The sequence below is a fragment of the Ornithorhynchus anatinus genome, chromosome 3, assembly GCF_004115215.2.
Source record: "Ornithorhynchus anatinus isolate Pmale09 chromosome 3, mOrnAna1.pri.v4, whole genome shotgun sequence".
NCBI lineage: Eukaryota > Metazoa > Chordata > Mammalia > Monotremata > Ornithorhynchidae > Ornithorhynchus > Ornithorhynchus anatinus.
In genome coordinates this window covers 56,443,897-56,461,860 of record NC_041730.1, presented here as the reverse complement: position 1 = coordinate 56,461,860, position 17,964 = coordinate 56,443,897, and the positions used below count along the sequence as shown (strand labels likewise).

The window sequence follows — 17,964 nt, the reverse complement described above, 5'->3', positions numbered from 1 at the left end:
TTAGCTTTCAGAAATGTCTGTCTCCTCAGCTAAGTGGCTCTGGTGGGGCCCTTGTGGCAGTTTATGGAGTGGCATATTCTTCGGGGAGGTGATTTTCATCCTTGTGCATAACTGCAGGATAAAGTAAGGCAGAAAGCCACCACTTTTGTATATGTTAATCAGATCTATCAATTGCATTTATTGAACACCTACAAGTGCAAAACCTGTTATTAAACACTTGGGAGACCTCAGCAGAGAAAGGATACACACTCCTGTCCCTTCAAGGATTTATAGCTTATTCATGTATACAGTCCATTAGGTTTGGACATGCATTAAGTGGTTGCTCTGTACCAAGCACTGTGCTAAAAGCTGGAGTAGGTAGAAGACAATCAGATTGTATGGCCAGAGTGACTGCAACAGTGTGCTATGCTTCTGCCCAATTAGAGAAGCAGCATGGCTCACTGGAAAGAGCACGGGCTTTGGAGTCAGAGGCCATGGGTTCGAACCCCAGCTCTGCCACTTGCCAGCTGTGTGACTTTGGGAAAGTCACTTAACTTCTCGGTGCCTCAGTTCCCTCATCTGTAAAATGGGGATTAAGACTGTGAGCCCCACGTGGGACAACCTGATTCCCCTCTGTCTACCCCAGCGCTTAGAACAGTGCTCGGCACATAGGAAGTGCTTAACAAATACCAACATTATTATTATTATTATTATTACCTTTGCACTTACTGTTCTTGTGGAGTGACATAGGAAAGAACAAGAGTAAGCATTGCACTCTGCAAAACACTGTCAAGATAATCAGCTTCTTCACACAGGTCCTCAGTCCTGAATCAGTCAGTCAGTTGTATTTATTGAGTGCCCCCAGTGCCGAGCACTAGCACTGTACTAAGTGCTTGGAAGAGGACACTAGCGAATAAAAGGCCCACAGAATCTAGTGGGGAGATAGCCACTAAAAGAAATTACAAGGAGGGGCAGCAACAGAATGTGAATGCTGGCATGGTGAGGGTTGTGTGAGTACCCAAGGGCTCAGAAGGTGCAGAAGAGCTGAAGGGGCAGTGAAGGAGGAGGAATAGGTTGAGAAGATGAAAGCTCACTTAGAGGAGATGTAATTTCAGAAGGGCTTTGAAGATTGAGGGAGCAGTGATCTGCTTAATGTGAAGTGGAAAGGGAGCTCCAGGAAAAAGGGAGGGGACGAGCATGAAGTCAGCAGCATGAGGGACGGGAATGAGGCACGATGATTAGGTTGGTCTGAGTGGAGTTAAGTGTGCGACCTTGAGAGGAGAGAGAAGGAGCATGTGGGGTGAGAGCTCATTGAGAGTTTCCTCTTGATAAGGAGAGGAATGAGCAGCTATTGGAGGATTTTGAGGAGATGGGATGTGCTTGGCATTTTGGATGGAGAAATGTTGTGAAGAAACAATGGGAGACACTCAGGGATTAACTAAACATTAGGGTTGAAAGAGAATGGCTTTACAACACTCAATCACCTTTTCCCCTCAGTAGATTTCCTACTATAACCCAGCACGCTGACTTTACTCCTCTATCACCAACCTACTCACTGTACTTCGATCTCATCTATCTCACGGTCAACTTCTCACCCATGTACTGCCTCTGGCCTGTTACTCCCACCCCTTTCATACCTGATAGATGATCACTCTCCCCACCTTCAAAGCCTCACTAAAATAATATCTCCTCCAAGAGGCCTTGCCAGACTAAGCCCTCATTTTCCCTATTTCTCTCTCTTCTGCATCACCCTAGTCTTGGATTTATGCCCTTTGCTCACACCACCTTCAACCCCACAGCACTTATGTATGTATCTGTAATTTATTTTAATGTCTCTCTCCCCCTTTTGGACTGTAAACTCCTTGTAGGCAGGGAACATGTCTACCAACTCTGTTATATTGTGCTGTCTCTAGCGTCTAGTTCAGTATTCTGCATACAGTAAGCACTCAGTAAATTGGATTGATTGATCCTAAGCACTTAAAACAATTGCCTTGCACTCAGTTTGGCACTCAGTAAATACTATTGGTCAGGACCGGACAGGGACTTATCCGTTAACAACCAGAGATTCCACCATCATAACCTGTCCAAGCTTTGTGTAGGACAGTAGGTGGGGTAGCAAGAGTTTTGGCAGCAGCAGTATCTATCACCCATGCAATTTTTATAGCCTAAACAGAGGACTCATTTCCCTCAAATCTTCCCTCTCCTCAAGCCATTATATTTGCAACTGATTGTTTTAAGAGATCACACGTAGGTTAATTCTTGAGAATTGAATGTGTTGGAGTCAGTCTACCAAAGACTCTGGGAATTTTGGGGAAAAGTCACTGCATGACTCAGAATCATAACTTAATGTAGTAAATTGGTTTATTCATGTGCTCATGCCCTTCATGCTTGGAGGCGCTCCAGTGAACTCTAAGGTAAGGCCATATAATGTGAAAGTCCAGACCTTCAACTAACTGTTGAGGTTAATTCATTTTAATTCATTTTCATACAGATGGAGAGAGTGGTTGAGGTATAGAATGCTAAATGAACTCTACAAATGAGACATTGATAAGTGACTTAGGATGAGAACAGTTACTCCTACGAATTATTCTTTTCCTGGGGAATTTAATAACAATGCAGCTGTTTGGTTTGCGTGATAAGAATAAGCCTTTTATTTAAGCAGAAAAGCACAACAGGCAGTGTATTCTGGAGCAATTATATTACATGCCTCAGGGAGAGAGAGAGAGAAAGAGAAGGTGAGAGACTGAAGAACAAATGACTTCAGACAACCAGGAAGAATAATAATTGCCATTAAATGTATTAATCATTCTACTATTATGAGATTAAACTCTTCATATGCAAATAATAAACCACCAGACACACATTACTGGTTATCATACTTTTGCAGAAAATAATAGAAAAAATAAGTTTCCAGGTTCTAAAGCCACCTTTGGGTAGTTTATTTTCCAAGTTGGTGTTAAAGGGATTTCACTCTGGCATGAACACTAAAAAAGCTTGAAAATAAAAACAGGCAAATTAGTATATCAATGTATTTTCTTCTTTTTAATGTTTCAGCTTCTTCTTTTCCTTAAACCTGATCTTGGGTATGTTCTTCAATGTCTAATGGGGGAAAAAAAAACATTTAAAGATCTCACTTCGCATTTGTTGGAAGATTAAGAAAGGATAGCCAGGGAGAGGAGATGAGGCTTTTCTAACATGAAATAGCAAGAAAAGCTTCTTAAATAAAAAGGGTAGAGAGAATGTCAGTTTATTGCTTGAGATTTGAAAGTTTCAGTTTGAAAAAAGTTTAAAAGTAAAATTGCCAGCAGCTCCTTAATGGTATATTGAGGAGCTAAGAGCTACTTCAGTCTTGTAGAATTTTTAGGGAACAATTTTATCCTGTAAGTTAAACTTAACGGTGCCCTGTCAAGTTAATGGAATTCTCTGACTAGCCAAAGGTACTTTATTGCCACTTTTTGCCCTAATTGACCTGTTGCTCACCATTGGAAGTGTTAAAAATTGCTCTGAGGAGCTGCTCAGGTTTTTGTTTCTGGCAGGCTCATACAATTGCCATATGGAAAGATGAGTTTCCCGTAGGGAAGGATGGGGAAATTCTCATTGTTCTTCTGATACCTGCTGTCACCATGCAGTGTGCGTTCTCTAAAAGCTGGTGCTCCTGAAATTTCAGAATCAACTCCATTTCTGACTCTGGCTAGGAAAGGAGAGAGATGAGGGAGAGGATTCATTCATTCATTCTTTTAGTTGTATTTATTGAGCACTCACTGTGCAAAACACTATACTAAACACTTGGAAGAGTACAATGTAACAGTAAACAGACACATTCCATGTGAGGATGAGACTGTGGAGAATCTTTAGGTTCTTCAGAAGGCATTTGAAGAGGCAGTGCTGATCTAGAATAGCCTTAAAGAAAGAATACTAATAATCATATTTAGTGAGCACCCATTGGGTGTACTCTACTGTTGTCACACTATACTGGACCACTGAAAGCATTTGGAAGGTACAGAACAAAGAAGCGATATGTTCCCTGCACTCAAGAATTATATGCTCTTATTAGTCAAACACACAAATATTTACAAGAATAATCCAAAAAAAAATTTGAACATGCAGCTGAAAAAAATGTAAACAAAATACTAAGAAGAGGTATAAGTAGGTTCTTACATGTTACTAAAGATTTAGTGCTGGGACTCCAACAGAAAAGCCTTTTTGGAGGAAGAGGCATTTAGAAGGTGCTTGAATCTGGAGAGAGTTCTTGTCTGTCGGATTTGGGGAGGGAGGGGGGAAGCAGTTCCAAACCGGGCAACAGTGTGAGCAATGGAACAGAGGGAGAGTTGAGAGCGATGTACAGTTAGAATGGTTAATTTGTGAGGATCAAAGAAGCAAGCTGGGAAGTAGAGTACTGAAGAGAGCAGATGTCAGGTGGGGTGAGTTGGAGAGCCTTGAAGCTGAACAATTGATTTGAGGTGGAGGGACACAGGAAGCCAACGGAATGTCTTGAAGTGATGTCTCCTGAGCAGTGCTTCAAGAAGGTGATCCATACTGCAGGGTTCATTCATTCATTCAGTTGTATTGAGCGCTAATTGTGTGCACAACCTTAAATTAAGCATTTGGGAGAGTACAATGCAATAATAAGCAGACACATTCCCTGTCCATAACAAGTTTACAGTCTAGAGGGGGGAGATGGGCATTAATATAAATAAATAAATGACAGGTATGTAAGCTACAGATGTAATTGAGGGTTGAGGGAGAGAGTTTGGAGGAAGGGAGACCAGCAAGGAAGCTGATAAAATAGTCTGGCCACCTCACAGACAAAGTGATGGCTATTTGGGTGGAGAGGAAGGGTCAGATCTGGGAGGTGCTGTGTAGGAAGAACCAGCAGAATCTGGCAGCACATTGAACGTGAGAGTTGAAAAACAGTCACTGAGGTGTCAGCCTCCTTCGACAGGGAGGATGATGATGGTGTCCTCTGAGATGAGAAAGTTAGGAGGAGGAATGGGTGTAGGGTTCATACTCAACTCAAAACTCTTTCTTTTGGCCAAGCCTAGCAGGGCTTAACTTGAAATGGGCACAGGGCAGAAGGATTCAAGATTTGAGCACATCGCTGGCCACCATACACGTTTTCAGTAGTGCCCTCGCCAGAGTGTGGGGAGAATCAATCAGTGGTGTTTACTGAGCATTCACTGTGAGCAGAGCACTATACTAAGCACTTGGGAGAGTACAATACAACAGAATTAGCAGATGCGTTCCCTGTCCATAAGGGTTCTACATTCTACAGGGTTATGATTGTAGTTCTCTAACCGGACACTTTCTTAGTCATTATTGAGCTGGGACAACTCCTAAGCCACAGACAGAAGACCCGGGAGGGATTTTGGGGACTTTTCTGAACTTAAGCGTGAGAGCGGCTGGATCTGCTATTCCAATAAAGACTGTGAGCCAGACCTGGCCTTCTCTAGCTGGCCACCTAAATGAAGAGTGTTGCCATTTATAGAGAAGCAGCTTGGCTTAGTGGGAAAAGCCCAGGACTGGAAGCAGTCAGGTGATCTGGGTTATACTCCCCCTCCACTTGCCTTCTACAAGACCTTGGGCCAGTCACTTCACTTCTGGGTGCCTCAGTTTTCTCATCTGTAAAACTGGAGATGATATTTGGTCTCCGTCCCTCTTAGATTGCGTGTTCTCTGTGGCATAAGAGCTGTTTCTGGCCTGGTTCAGGCCAGAACCTACTCCAGAGCTTTGCACAGTGCTTGGCACATAGTGCTTAACAAGTACTGAAATTATTATTATTACTATTACACATATCTGGGTACTTTAAACTCCCCCTTTGGAAGAGTAATAATTTTTTTTCTAGGTGTCTGCTAAGTGAGAGATCACATGAGTGTGGGGGATGGCTTCTTGACTGTGCATCATCTAAAACCGCTCTTGTTTCCATGTGGCTTTGATTTTTCTTTTCATCTTTGTTGTTCCCTAGGATTTGTTGATGTACCTCCTACAGCTGGTCCAGGCCCTCAAGTATGAGAACTTCGATGATATAAAGAGTGGATTAGAGCCTAGTAAGAAGGACAGTCAAGGGTCAATGTCAGAGAGCATGTCAGCATCCGGAGCAGGTTCTGCAGAAATCGAAAGGTAGGGTCTTCTAGAAAAGAATGCAAAACTGCATCTCTCAAGCATGTTATCATTCCCACACAGACAAAATTCTCCCATTAGTATCTGTGAGAATGCATGTTACCTGAGTTCAGAGGGCATCTAGACCATCATGTCATTTGTGACTAGAGATAAGGTCAAAACATAAGCAGTGTAGCCTAATGTAGAGCAGAGTCTTGGGAGTAAGACGGACTTGGGTTCTAATCCTGACTCTGCCACATCCTCTGTGTGACCTTGGGCAAGACATGTTACTTTATAGTTATCTGTAAATTGGGAATTAATACTGTGAACCCTTCGTGGGATGTGGACTTTGTCCAATCTGTTTACCTGGTATCTACCCCAGTGCTTAGAACAGTGTTTTGCACTTAGTAAGAGCTTAACAAATACCATAAAAAATATAGTAATCTGACTGCCCATGGGAACTGTGTTCTGCTCTCCCTCCAGTGTATGTATCAGGTTTCCATTAACTATCCAGGCACTGTAGTAGGTGCTGGGGCAGGTACATGGTAAGCAGGTTGGACACAGTTCCTGTCTGACATGGGGCTCACTGGCAAAGCAAGAGGTATTGAATCCTCATTTTTATAGCTGAAGGAACTAAAGCACAGAGAAAGCTAAGTGACTTGCTAGGGTCACCCACAACAGGCAAGTAGCAGAGCCGGGATTAGAATCCAGACCCATGTTCTTTCCACTAGGCTTCACTAGTAAGAGTTCATCTTTATTCCATTCCCACACTAATGCTCTGACTCCATCGGTCACTATTGTCTATCCACACATAGGATCCTGAATCTGTAGTAGTCAATTAAATGCAGTTACGAGTGAGGAAAAAAAAACACCAGTCAGGCTGGCAAACAGTGAAAATGTATCCTGGTGGTTACCCTTATTTCCCTTTCCTTTTGGGAGAGCCATTGAAGAAAACCTCTCCCTTTTTTAGTTCCAGACTAATTCAGGATTTAGATTAACAGCTGGTTTGAAGTTTTCTTCAAATCATTTGGGACTTGAGTTTTCCATTTCTGATCGTCTTTAGAATTATAGTATCTATTCAGTCTGTATTATGAAATTTGGTGAAAATTTTACCCTTGCATATCTGAGATTAACCATGCAAACAGTGTATCAGTATCTTGGAGATAGTATTTGCTGTCCTATCTGTTCCTGCTTTGTACCAATACTACTATTACTAAATCATAATTCTGCATCTTTGAAAGCTGATAACCATTTACTTGCATTTTCAGCTCCCAGATAATAACCACTACTCTTCCTCAAGTGTCTTCCCCTCCTCCTCCTGCATCAAAAGCAAAGGACTCTGCAGATGGTGAAAATCTGGAGGTGAGCAAAAGGATTTTACAGCTTTCTGAAGGGATGTTCTGATAGCAGGTATACATTTTTTCTTATGTTTTGCAGCACTAGGTATGATAAACTAAATACTACAAATTAATTAAATATCTTGTTTTATGACACGTTTATGACTTCTGTCAATGCATAAATTTTCAGATAGTCCACTGAATATGCATTTTACAAGAGCTTCAGGCATATAAATGGGTACCTAAATAACAGTCAAATGATTGGGGTATATTTTGTTAAGAAATTTCCAACTGTTTATAGACCAGATATTTATGAGCATTACTTTAGTGTAATTATAATCAAGTTCTAATGAATGTGATAAAGAAATATATCATTTTTGAGAGAAACCACAGTGTAAGGATAATTTATACCACAGAGCAGTAGATTAGGTCTTGCCAGGTGATTTAGCCCAAGGCTATTTCATAATACATTTTTATTTAATTGTGTTATATTATGTGTTACCAGGTGCCAAGCACTGTGCACTGCACTAGTGTGATTCAAATATAAGAGATCAGACATGGACTCTTCCCCACACATGTATCACAGCCTAGGTGTGGGTTGACACATATGAGCAGCAGTAGCACTGTCTATCCAACAAAAGCAGCAACCATCAAGGCTGTGAAAATAGGTTGCTGGTCAATTAATGGTAATTTTGGTGTGCTTACTGTGTGCAGAGCACTGTGATAAGTGCTTGGGAAAGTGTAGTCTAACAGAGTTGATAGACACGTTCCATGCCCACAGGGAGCTTGCAGTTTAGAGGGGGAAGCTTTTGCTGGTCTGAACATGGAGGTAGAGTGTCAAACCTGGGAGTTCTGGTCATAAGGGGGCTCTGAGCATGTGACAGATTGAGTTTCTGTCATTCTAATTATGCAAACTAATCTTGGTGTTCTTCTCTAGTCTGGTGCTTTTAGCTTTACTTACTTTCCTCTATTTTTTACCCCACTTTTGTGTGTTCCACACTTGACACTTAGCATTTATGCATTTGCGGGGATTTCTTTTTTACTATGTTTTCTGTTCTTCCCCTGCCTCTGTGCTCTACTACTTTCCTTTACCCACACTCTTGTGAATTCACACATACACCTCTGAGGAATGGAGAACTGCTTGGGGGGCTTTCCTTCCCCAGCCACTGTCTATGAACTGCCCTCCAGACTAAGCTCCTTGTGGGCAGGGAATGTATCTACCAACTCTGTAATATTGTACGCTCACAAGCGCTTAGTATGGTGCTCTGACATAGTAAGTTCTTAATAAATACGATTGATTGATTGATGGGACTCTTCGCCTGAGCTGTCTTGTGGAAGAAGGTGGTTCAGTCACAAGGTGGGCCATTAAGCAAAATTGTACTCTAGTGAGACAAAACAATAATGACTTTTTTTTCTAAAAGCCTTCTTCTAACTCAGTATGTATTTTTTTTCCAAATTACAAGTGTGCAGTCTTAATAAGAAAGATGTAATTTGTAGCACATATGGTGCTAATAAACAAGTAATAATGGAGGCTTCTAGTGTTTCAGTTTCCATTTTAACCAGTGTATGCATTTCTTCTGAATTCTGTAGTAAAACCAATTTTTGGAAGAGGTTGGAATTGTTTGTCATAATGATGGGTGGCCTGAAATAGTGTCGGATACTAAATTAAAACTTACATAGGAACCTCTGGGTGTTCTGACATATTTACGACTAAAGCTATTTTTTGATTAAATCAGTGTATCTGGGGACCCAAAAGAAATGATTACGGACCAGTTTTCAGTAAGCTTGTATGAGTCTAATCCACGGATATATTTTGTGGTTTGAAGTTTCTGTCATTCTAATTAAGCAAACTAAGAGAAACATCCAATCTCAATGGTCTTCTCTAGCCTGGTCCTTGCAGCTTTTTGTACTTTCCTCTATTTTTTACCCCACTTTTGTATGTTCCACACTTGACACTTAAAACTTATGCATTTGGTAGGCTTTCTTTTTCAACTACTTTGTTCTTCCGCCTGACTTTATGCCCTACTGCTTTATTCTTTACCCACAAACTTATCTCACACATACACCTCTTAGGAATGGGGAACTGCATGGGGGAGCTTTCTAACATACTGAGCTGGTCAGGTACCCTCTTGACTTGTGTTTTTTTGTGTGTTTGTTTTTTTCTGTGACTTTCTGTTAAAGTTGTTCCGTCATCCTCTCTTCTTTTGCTTTCTCTGCCTCTCCCCAGGAGCCAATTTTCTACTGTTGTCTTTCCTCTATCATCTTCTCTGTCTATCAAACATTCAGTCATTGGTATTTATTGAGCACTTTCTGTGCACCTGCAAGAATACCATACAAAGAAATTGATAGACATGATACCAGCCCTCAAGGAGCTTATAGTCTAGTTGGAGAGACAGACCATTAAAATAAATTACATTTATAAATTTATAAATTACATTTCTCGCTTGGAGAAATGCGAGAGTATAAGGATGTATACATAAGTGTTGTGGGCCTGGGTTGAAGGGAGTATCAAAGCACTTATTGGAGTACAGAACTAAGTACATAGGAGACACAGAAGAGAGCCAATAGGGTGGGAAAATGAGGTTAGGGGAAGCCTTTTGGAAGAGATAGGATTTTAGCAAGGCTTTGAGTAATAATAATAATTTATTATTTGGGTACTTGTTAAGCAGTGACTATGTGCCAAGCACTGTTCTAAGCACGGGGGTAGATAAAAGTTGTCAGATTGGGCATAGTCCCTGTCCCACATTGGGCTCACACTCTTAATCCCCCTTTTGTACAGATGAGGTAATTGAAGCACAGAAAAGTTAACTGACTTGCCCAAAGGCACACAGCAGACATGTGGTGGAGCCGGGATTAGAACCCAGGTCTTTCTTACTCCCAGGCCCAGACTCTATCCACTAAACCACTAAGAGGAATGGGGGGCAGGAGGAGACTGTTGGTTTTGAAGGGGGAATAACTTCAGGATGTAACAGGTAGGCAGCGAGGTAGATGGAATTGAGGTATAGAGAATAGTTTGACAGTAAGAGGAGCAAAGCGTGCATGCTGGGTTGTAATAGAAAATTCATGAGGTCAGGTGCAGGAAGAGAGAGTGGCTTAAAGCCATTAGTAAGGAATTGCTGTCAGATGAAGAGATGGATGGGCAACCTTTAGATGTTTTGAGGCATTTGGAGATGTTGCAGATTTTTTTTTTTTTAATGATCTGGTCAGCGGAGCCGTATGTGATTAACCTGTTTTTACTCAGATGCTTAGCATAGTGTAAGTGCTTACGCTAACCAGCATTTTCATTTAGAATTAATCATTTGATTTAGTGCTAATGCTGTGTAGCATCCGATATTAGTTGCTGGAGAAATCAAACAATCATTTATTGAATATATACTGTGTGCAGAGCACTGAACTAAGCTCTTGGTAGAGTACAATATAATAGAATTGGTAGACACATTCTCTGCCCACTAGAAGCTTTCAGTCTAGAGAAAACACTGTGAAACTAAAAAAAAAAAAAAAAAAAAAAAAAAAAAAGTACTGTATTCATTTCATTCAATTGTATTTATTGAGCACTTACTGTGAGCAGAACACTGTATTGTTTGGGAAAAAGTACTATTCAACAATTAACAGTACAAGACAACAGCTGTAGTCATGGAGTATAAAATCTAAAGGGATTGCTTTCTTCCCCCCTCCTTTCTCTCTCCTTCACCACCATCCCTCTGACCAAATGCAGACTGAATCACATATCCAGTGAAATAATACAAACCAAAATTCAGGGTGTACTTTTATTCTAGTTTTCCTCCATCCATGAGAAGTCCATTCATTCAGTAGTGTTTATTGAGCGCTTAGTATGTGCAGAGCACAGTATTAAGCACACATTCACTTTATGTTAATAGAGAATTTTCTAAAGCTTAAATTAAGTTCCAAATTCTTGGTAAAATTTGATTAGGCAAATTTGTAGGCAGTCCCTTTTAGGGACTTGTGGGCAGGGATCATGTGTACAAACTCTGTTGTATTGAATTTTATCAAGGACTTAGTTCAGTCTCTGCAAACAGTAAGCACTTAATAAATATAGTTGATTGATGTTGTGATACTTTTCAGCTGCTGTGGTTGTGTAAACATTGCCCATAAAACTCTACCAATAGTAATTATTGACTGCCTACTGTGTGTAGAGCACAGTACTAAGCACATAGTAGAGTGCAGTAGATTTAGGTTAGCAATATCCTTGCCCTCAAGGAATTTACAATTCAATGGGAGAGACAGACCCATAGTTATTTACAGATAGAAGAAAAAAGTATTTAAATATATGTTAAAGTAGTATGTACATAAGTACAGCAGGGGTTTTATGTGAAAATACTGGGGTAGTGCAAAATTAGTTAGAAGATAGTTGAAGGCAGGTAACCTGGGAATGAGAAAAAGTAATTTTGAGGGAAAAACATAATCATCCTTTAGTATCCGATAGCATCTATGTAATTGGTTAGGATGCTTGAACAGTCCTGGGCACTAATGCTAACTGAAAAGGGATTAAGAATTGAAAACTGCTTAGCAAGATGTTTACATAAACCATTTTGAGGAACCCATTTCAATTGGCTAATTGATTGGATATAGTTGTTAGACTATAGACTACAGAGAAAACTGCTTTTCTGATTTTCCCAGAGTATGACAGTAAGCCCTGTATTTGTGAAAATCTGCATACTGATTTCCTATTTCTTCAAATCATGGAAAAAACTGTACTTAATGAAAATGCACATTATGCATTTACAATTTAGATTTTAAATTCTGCCATCCAAACTTGGAAGGAAATGTTTGGCCAGTTGTTTTCTATCTGGAATCTTCATAAAAATCTTTGATTTTGAAGTACAGAGAAATTTTAGTGATAAAGGAGAATTTTTTTTTTGAAAAATCACAGGCATTATTTAAGTGTTCCTTATGATTGTTCAGTTAGTTGGGACTGTAGACTAAATCCTCTAGACTGTGAGCTCACTGTAGTCAGGGAACATATATAATAATGATGATGATGATGATATGTGTTAAGTGCTTACTATGTGCCAGGCACTGTATTAAGCTCTGAGCTGAATACAAGTTAATAAGATTGGATACAGTCCCTGTTCCGTGTGCTGCTCACAGTCTCAATCCCCACTGTACAGATAAGGTAACTGAGGGACAGATAAGTGAAGTGACTTGCCCAAGGTCACACAGCGGACAAGTGGCAGAGCAGGATTAAACCCATGTCTTTGACTCCCAGGTCTGTACCCTATCTACTACACCATGCTGCTTCTCTTCTGTTGCAGTGTACTCTCCCAAATGCTTAGTACAGTGATCTGCACATGTCCTTATCATCAGTCATATTTATTGAGTGCTTAATAATAATAATAATTGTGGTATTTGTTAAGCGCTTACTATGTGCCAAGCACTAAGATATCTACTCCAGCATTTTGTAGTGTGCCTAGCACATCGTGAGCACTTAACAAGTACCTTTTTTTAAAAAAGGGAGATACTAGATGATAATGATAATAATAATGTTGGTATTTATTGAGTACTTACTATGTGCCGAGCACTGTTCTAAGCACCGGGATAGATACAGGGTAATGAGGTTGTCCCACGTGAGGCTCCCTGTCTTAATCCCCATTTTACAAATGAGGTAACTGAGGCACGGAGAAGTTAAGTGACTTGCCCAAACTCACACAGCTGACAGGTGCCGGAGCCAGAATTAGAACCCAAGACCTCTGACTCCTAAGCCCGTGCTCTTTCCACTGAGCCACGCTGATGCTGCCTGAGCCTGCAGGTTTCCCTAAAGCTTTTTTGTCCAAGAAGGCTGCCATCCATATAGGATTCAGGAATTTAGGGGGAGTCAGGGTCTTCTCTGTTCCAGTGGGGGCTCCACAATCTCCCACGAGGTTGTTTTTTGAGGATCAAGTTGCTCCTGGGTCCTGTGCCTTGAACATTTCTTCAGCAAGTTAGGTCTGTGGGAAATGGGCAAAAAATATTGTCTCTCCTACTCGATATTGGACTTAGCCTCAAATTGTGTTTGGATGGGGCAAACCAATGCATAAGCAGGAAAACTCAGAAGACCGATTATGGGAAAATCACATCTTTATTTAGTCACCTTGTCCCCTAGTTTCCTCGTCTCTAAAAAATGAAAGAAAGATACCTGTTCTCCCTCTTGCTTAAACTGAGCACCATTTTAGGATATGGACAGTGTCTGATCTGTATATATTTATCCCAGTGCTTAGTAAAGTGTGTTGTGCAGAGTAAACTCTTACCAAATATTGTTATTAACAGTGTTAATAATAATAGTAATAATGCTGTTTGGTGGGTAGATATATTCTAGAGTAGATGGACATTTTTGAACCTAGTTCATTTACTAGCTGAGCATCTGTGTAGAATGTTCAAGTAAGTCCGTTGTAGACTTTAACTACAGCATCTTTTTTCATATTGATAATAAGAGGGAGATGGGAAAGTACACCTCTCTCTTTCTGTTTAATCCTTTTCAGCAAGATCTCTGCACCTTCTTGATATCCAGAGCCTGCAAAAATTCAACATTGGCCAACTATTTATACTGGTATGTGAAAATCAACCTTGTTGTTATGTGTTATGAGCATGTCGGGCCCCTCACCCTCCAACACTGCATTGTAAATCAAAAGATGCATATTTTAGGCTTGCATCCCCGAACGACAGGAGTTATGCAAAGAGGTCTCCCAAAACTTCTCTTCACCCTCATTCCGCCCATCAGCATGCCCATGAAGTGCAGGTTAGCTCCCTCTGGCTCTGTGCCTGCCTAGTTTCTATTTTAAGGTCGTTCATTCATTCGTTCATTCAGTCAATCAGATTTATTGAGTATTTACTGTGTGCAGAGCACTGTACTAAACACTTGCGAGAGTACACTATAACAATAGACAAATTCCATGCCCACAACGAGTTGTCTAATATAGGAAGTCAGTGGGCTGGGTTCACTTTGGCTTCTGTGTTGGTACAGTTCACCAAAAGACCTCTACTTCCCCATTATCAAAAGCAAACTGTGTGTCACTTATTAAGCAGTTTGCCTAGGGGAAAGAACACTGGCGTGGGAGTCATTGGACCTGAGTTCTAATCCCAGATCTACCTCATGCCAGCTGTGTGACCTGGTATAAAGCCGCTTAACTTCTCTGTGCCTCAGTTTCCTCATCTTGTAAATGGAGTGCCTCTTTTTTCTCCCACTTAGACTGTGAGCCCTCTGTGGGATTTGGACCTTGTCCCACCTGATTATCTTGTATCTACCCCACGCTTAGTAGAGTGCTTGGCATATAGTCAGCACTTATCAAATACCACAACTATTACTATTATTATTCTCTACAGACCAAATAGCCTTAGGATCTCAACAAACTATATTTTCTTAATAAGTCACAGGACACTACTAGGAGATTGCTCACATTGTAATTACTATGGCTTTTGGTTTTTGGTTTCAGATTGAGTTCTCTAAATTAGAAGATAATGATAGGCAATTTATTCTGTGTTTCTAAACACTAGCACAGATGAAGAATTTAAAATGTGATTCTTTAGGATTTCAAAATGCTTCTTTGGCAAATGCATTTCTGAAATAGAGTTCTGGGAATTGAGTAACTGACAAAACATCGCTCCAAATAGATAGGGTCAGGAATACTGGGGTCGGATGCAACATAACGACATTTATAGTTGTTATAGCTCAGGATTAAGCCTACTTTGGGTTTGTTTCCCTTGTGGTACCTTTTTTAGACTGAAATAGAGTTTAAAATTGACAACTGTATGCAAGGCTGGCAGTAAAAAAAAAAAAACCAGCGCACATCTTAGATTTCTCTTGGTGTGACAGCATTTGCAGCACAGAAGTAAGTGTCTGTTTCAATTCTACCTCTCTCAAAGTTGCCCAACCCTTCAGGGGGCATGACTGACCTTTTCGTGGTGTGTTTCCTGGAGCATAAACTCAGAACAGTATCTCCTTTGGAGGGGAGGGGAGAGTCTTGCTTGCCAAGAGATTTGACATTTTTGGATTACTTGGAGCTTAGATCATTTGCTTCCTGGAATAGTATATACAATATACTCTAATAGATCTCTCATTGCATTTTTGGAAAATGCCAGATCTTAGGAAGTCACGTCTCAATCATTGAGTCATTGGGAAAGAGGAGGCTAGAATCTCAAAATCTCAAATTTTTCAGAAGAGAAAAAAATGACCAGAGTCCAAGTACTATATTTAAAATGTGAAGGCGTGGGGGAAGTTGAGGACATCCTAATAATAATAATAATGGTATTTAATTACTTAGTAAGTGCTAAGCACGTGCTAAGTGCTTTGGTAAATACAAGATAATCTGGTCCCACATGTGGCTCACAGTCTAACTAGGAGGGAGAACGGGTACTGAAACCCCATTTTGCAGATGAAGCAGAATGGTGTAGTGGATAGAGCCCAGGCCTGAGAGTCAGAAGGTAATGGGTTCTAATACCTCCTCATCCACTTGACTGCTGTTTGACCTTGGGTAAATCACTTCACTTCTCTGGAAATAAAATGGGGATTAAGACTTTGAGTTTTATGTGGGACAGGGACTGTGTCCAACCTGATTAACTTGTATCTACCCCAGTGCTTAGAACAGTGCTCGGCACATAATAAGTGCATAACAAGTACCATTATTATCATTATTATGTGGGAACTGATGCACAGAGAAATTGTGACTTACTCAAGGTCATACAGCAGACAAGTGGCAGGGCCGAAATTATAACCCAGGTCTTGTATCGATTAGGCCACACTATTCCTCAGATGCTTTTCCTACTTCTCTTAGGTCCCTACAGCTTGTCTTCCCTTGCCATATCCCTCATTCCATGACTCCTAGACCAATCTTTACCCACTCCTGACTCCTATAATCGGTCTCCTTTCAGTACCTTTTGGGGGTTCTGCAGCTGGAGCAGCAGTCTGAATGCTGAGCTGATGGGGAAATGTTTGAGCTTGCAATTGGAGCTAGAGGAGTTGATTCAGGAGCCTATTTGTTGGGGCCCAGAGGCAGTCTGTGTGGGCCAGGCCAGGAAGGTGAGGACCACTGGAAACGGAAGGAACAAATTATCCTTTGGTAATACCAGAGCCCCTTAAATGTATGTTTCTTTCCTTTCCAAGGTTTCTTTATTCTGTTACCACTTAAGGTCTCATAGCCAAAGTCAGCATGGCTAGAGAAAGTGCTTTTTAAAGGAAGTACTCTTGATTCTCTATTTTCTTCTTCTGGGCTATTCCCTCGTCTTAGAGAATCAACGTGGCTTAGTGGAAAGAGCCCGGGCTTGGGAGTCAGAGGTCATGGGTTCTAATCCCGGCTCCACCACTTGTCAGCTGTGTGTCTTTGGGCAAGTCACTTCACTTCTGTGCCTCAGTTACATCATCTGTAAAATGGGGATTAAGACTGTGAGCCCCACGTGGGACAACCTGATTACCTTGTATCTATCCCAGTGTTTAGAACAGTGCTTGGCACATAAGTGCTTAACAAATGCCATTATTATTATTAAACTTCTTGTCATGAGGCGCACTTCTATATCATCTACCATTTGATAGATTATGGGAATTTGTCTTGGAAAATTGAGTTTTTGGGAGCCATGTTCTGTGAAGTTTGAATAAGGAAATCATATCAGAGAAGCAGCGTGACTCAGTGGAAAGAGCCCGGGCTTGGGAGTCAGAGGTATTGAGTTTGAATCCAGGCTCTGCCACTTTTCAGCTGTGTGGTTTTGGGAAAGTCACTTAACTTCTCTGTGCCTCAGTTACCTCATCTGTAAAATGGGGATTAAGACTGTGAGCCTCATGTGGGACAACCTGATTACCCTGTATCTACCCCAGCGCTTAGAACAATGCTCTGCACATAGTAAGCGCTTAACAAATACCGACATTATTATTTTATATGCCTAGCCTCACGGACAGGGACTGGGTCTAATTATCTTGCGTCTGATCTAATGATCTTACGTCTCTCACAGCAATCAGTAAAGTGTGTGGGACATATTAGTAATAGTATTTATTAAGCACTTACTGGGTGTGGAGTCCTATAATGTGTGGCAGGAGGAAATTCACAGGTGGGTTCTAAACACAATCTCTCTCAGGCTGGCAACCGGACAGTTTCCAGTACTCTATCAGGTTCGACTATGGGAGGGAGAGTCAAGCAGAGACATAGTCAAGCAGAGACATACACCCATTCCATTCCTAGCTTGTGCAGTGGCTAGCGAGTGGAAGGCAATCTGCTGTAAGTCAAAACTCACCTGTGCTGAGCAGCAGAGGCATGGGAGAGAATTGAGAGCAGAGACTCAGGTTTTCTGCGTGTAAGAAGGCAATGGTAAACCACTTCCTTATTTTTACCAAGAAAACTCTATGGATCCACTACCAGAATGACTGCAGATGAAGGTGGGGCATTCTGGGAGAGATGTGTCCATGGTGCCAAGGGTCTAAGACGGCTCAGATCTGGAGGACACGGGCATATTCTTCAATGGGAAGATGTGGGTTATACTTATAAGGTAGTACTTCCTCCCACTTAGGGCTATTATTTGCTAGAATGAGTGACTGAGGAAATCCTAGAATATCTTTTCTCTCATTATTGGGATC

The 17,964-nt window shown here is 41.0% G+C and overlaps 1 protein-coding gene across 1 annotated transcript in view; it reads left to right on the top strand.

Moving 5' to 3' along the window:
* The window catches only part of PIK3C3 (phosphatidylinositol 3-kinase catalytic subunit type 3), a 135,729-nt gene that overhangs the window by 50,756 nt on the left and 67,009 nt on the right, over positions 1-17,964 (top strand). Inside the window, exons 11-13 of the mRNA XM_029060555.2 lie at positions 5,942-6,096; positions 7,344-7,437; positions 13,889-13,956. Coding sequence (XP_028916388.1) covers positions 5,942-6,096; positions 7,344-7,437; positions 13,889-13,956 — 317 coding nt within the window. The remainder of the gene's footprint in view (positions 1-5,941; positions 6,097-7,343; positions 7,438-13,888; positions 13,957-17,964) is intronic.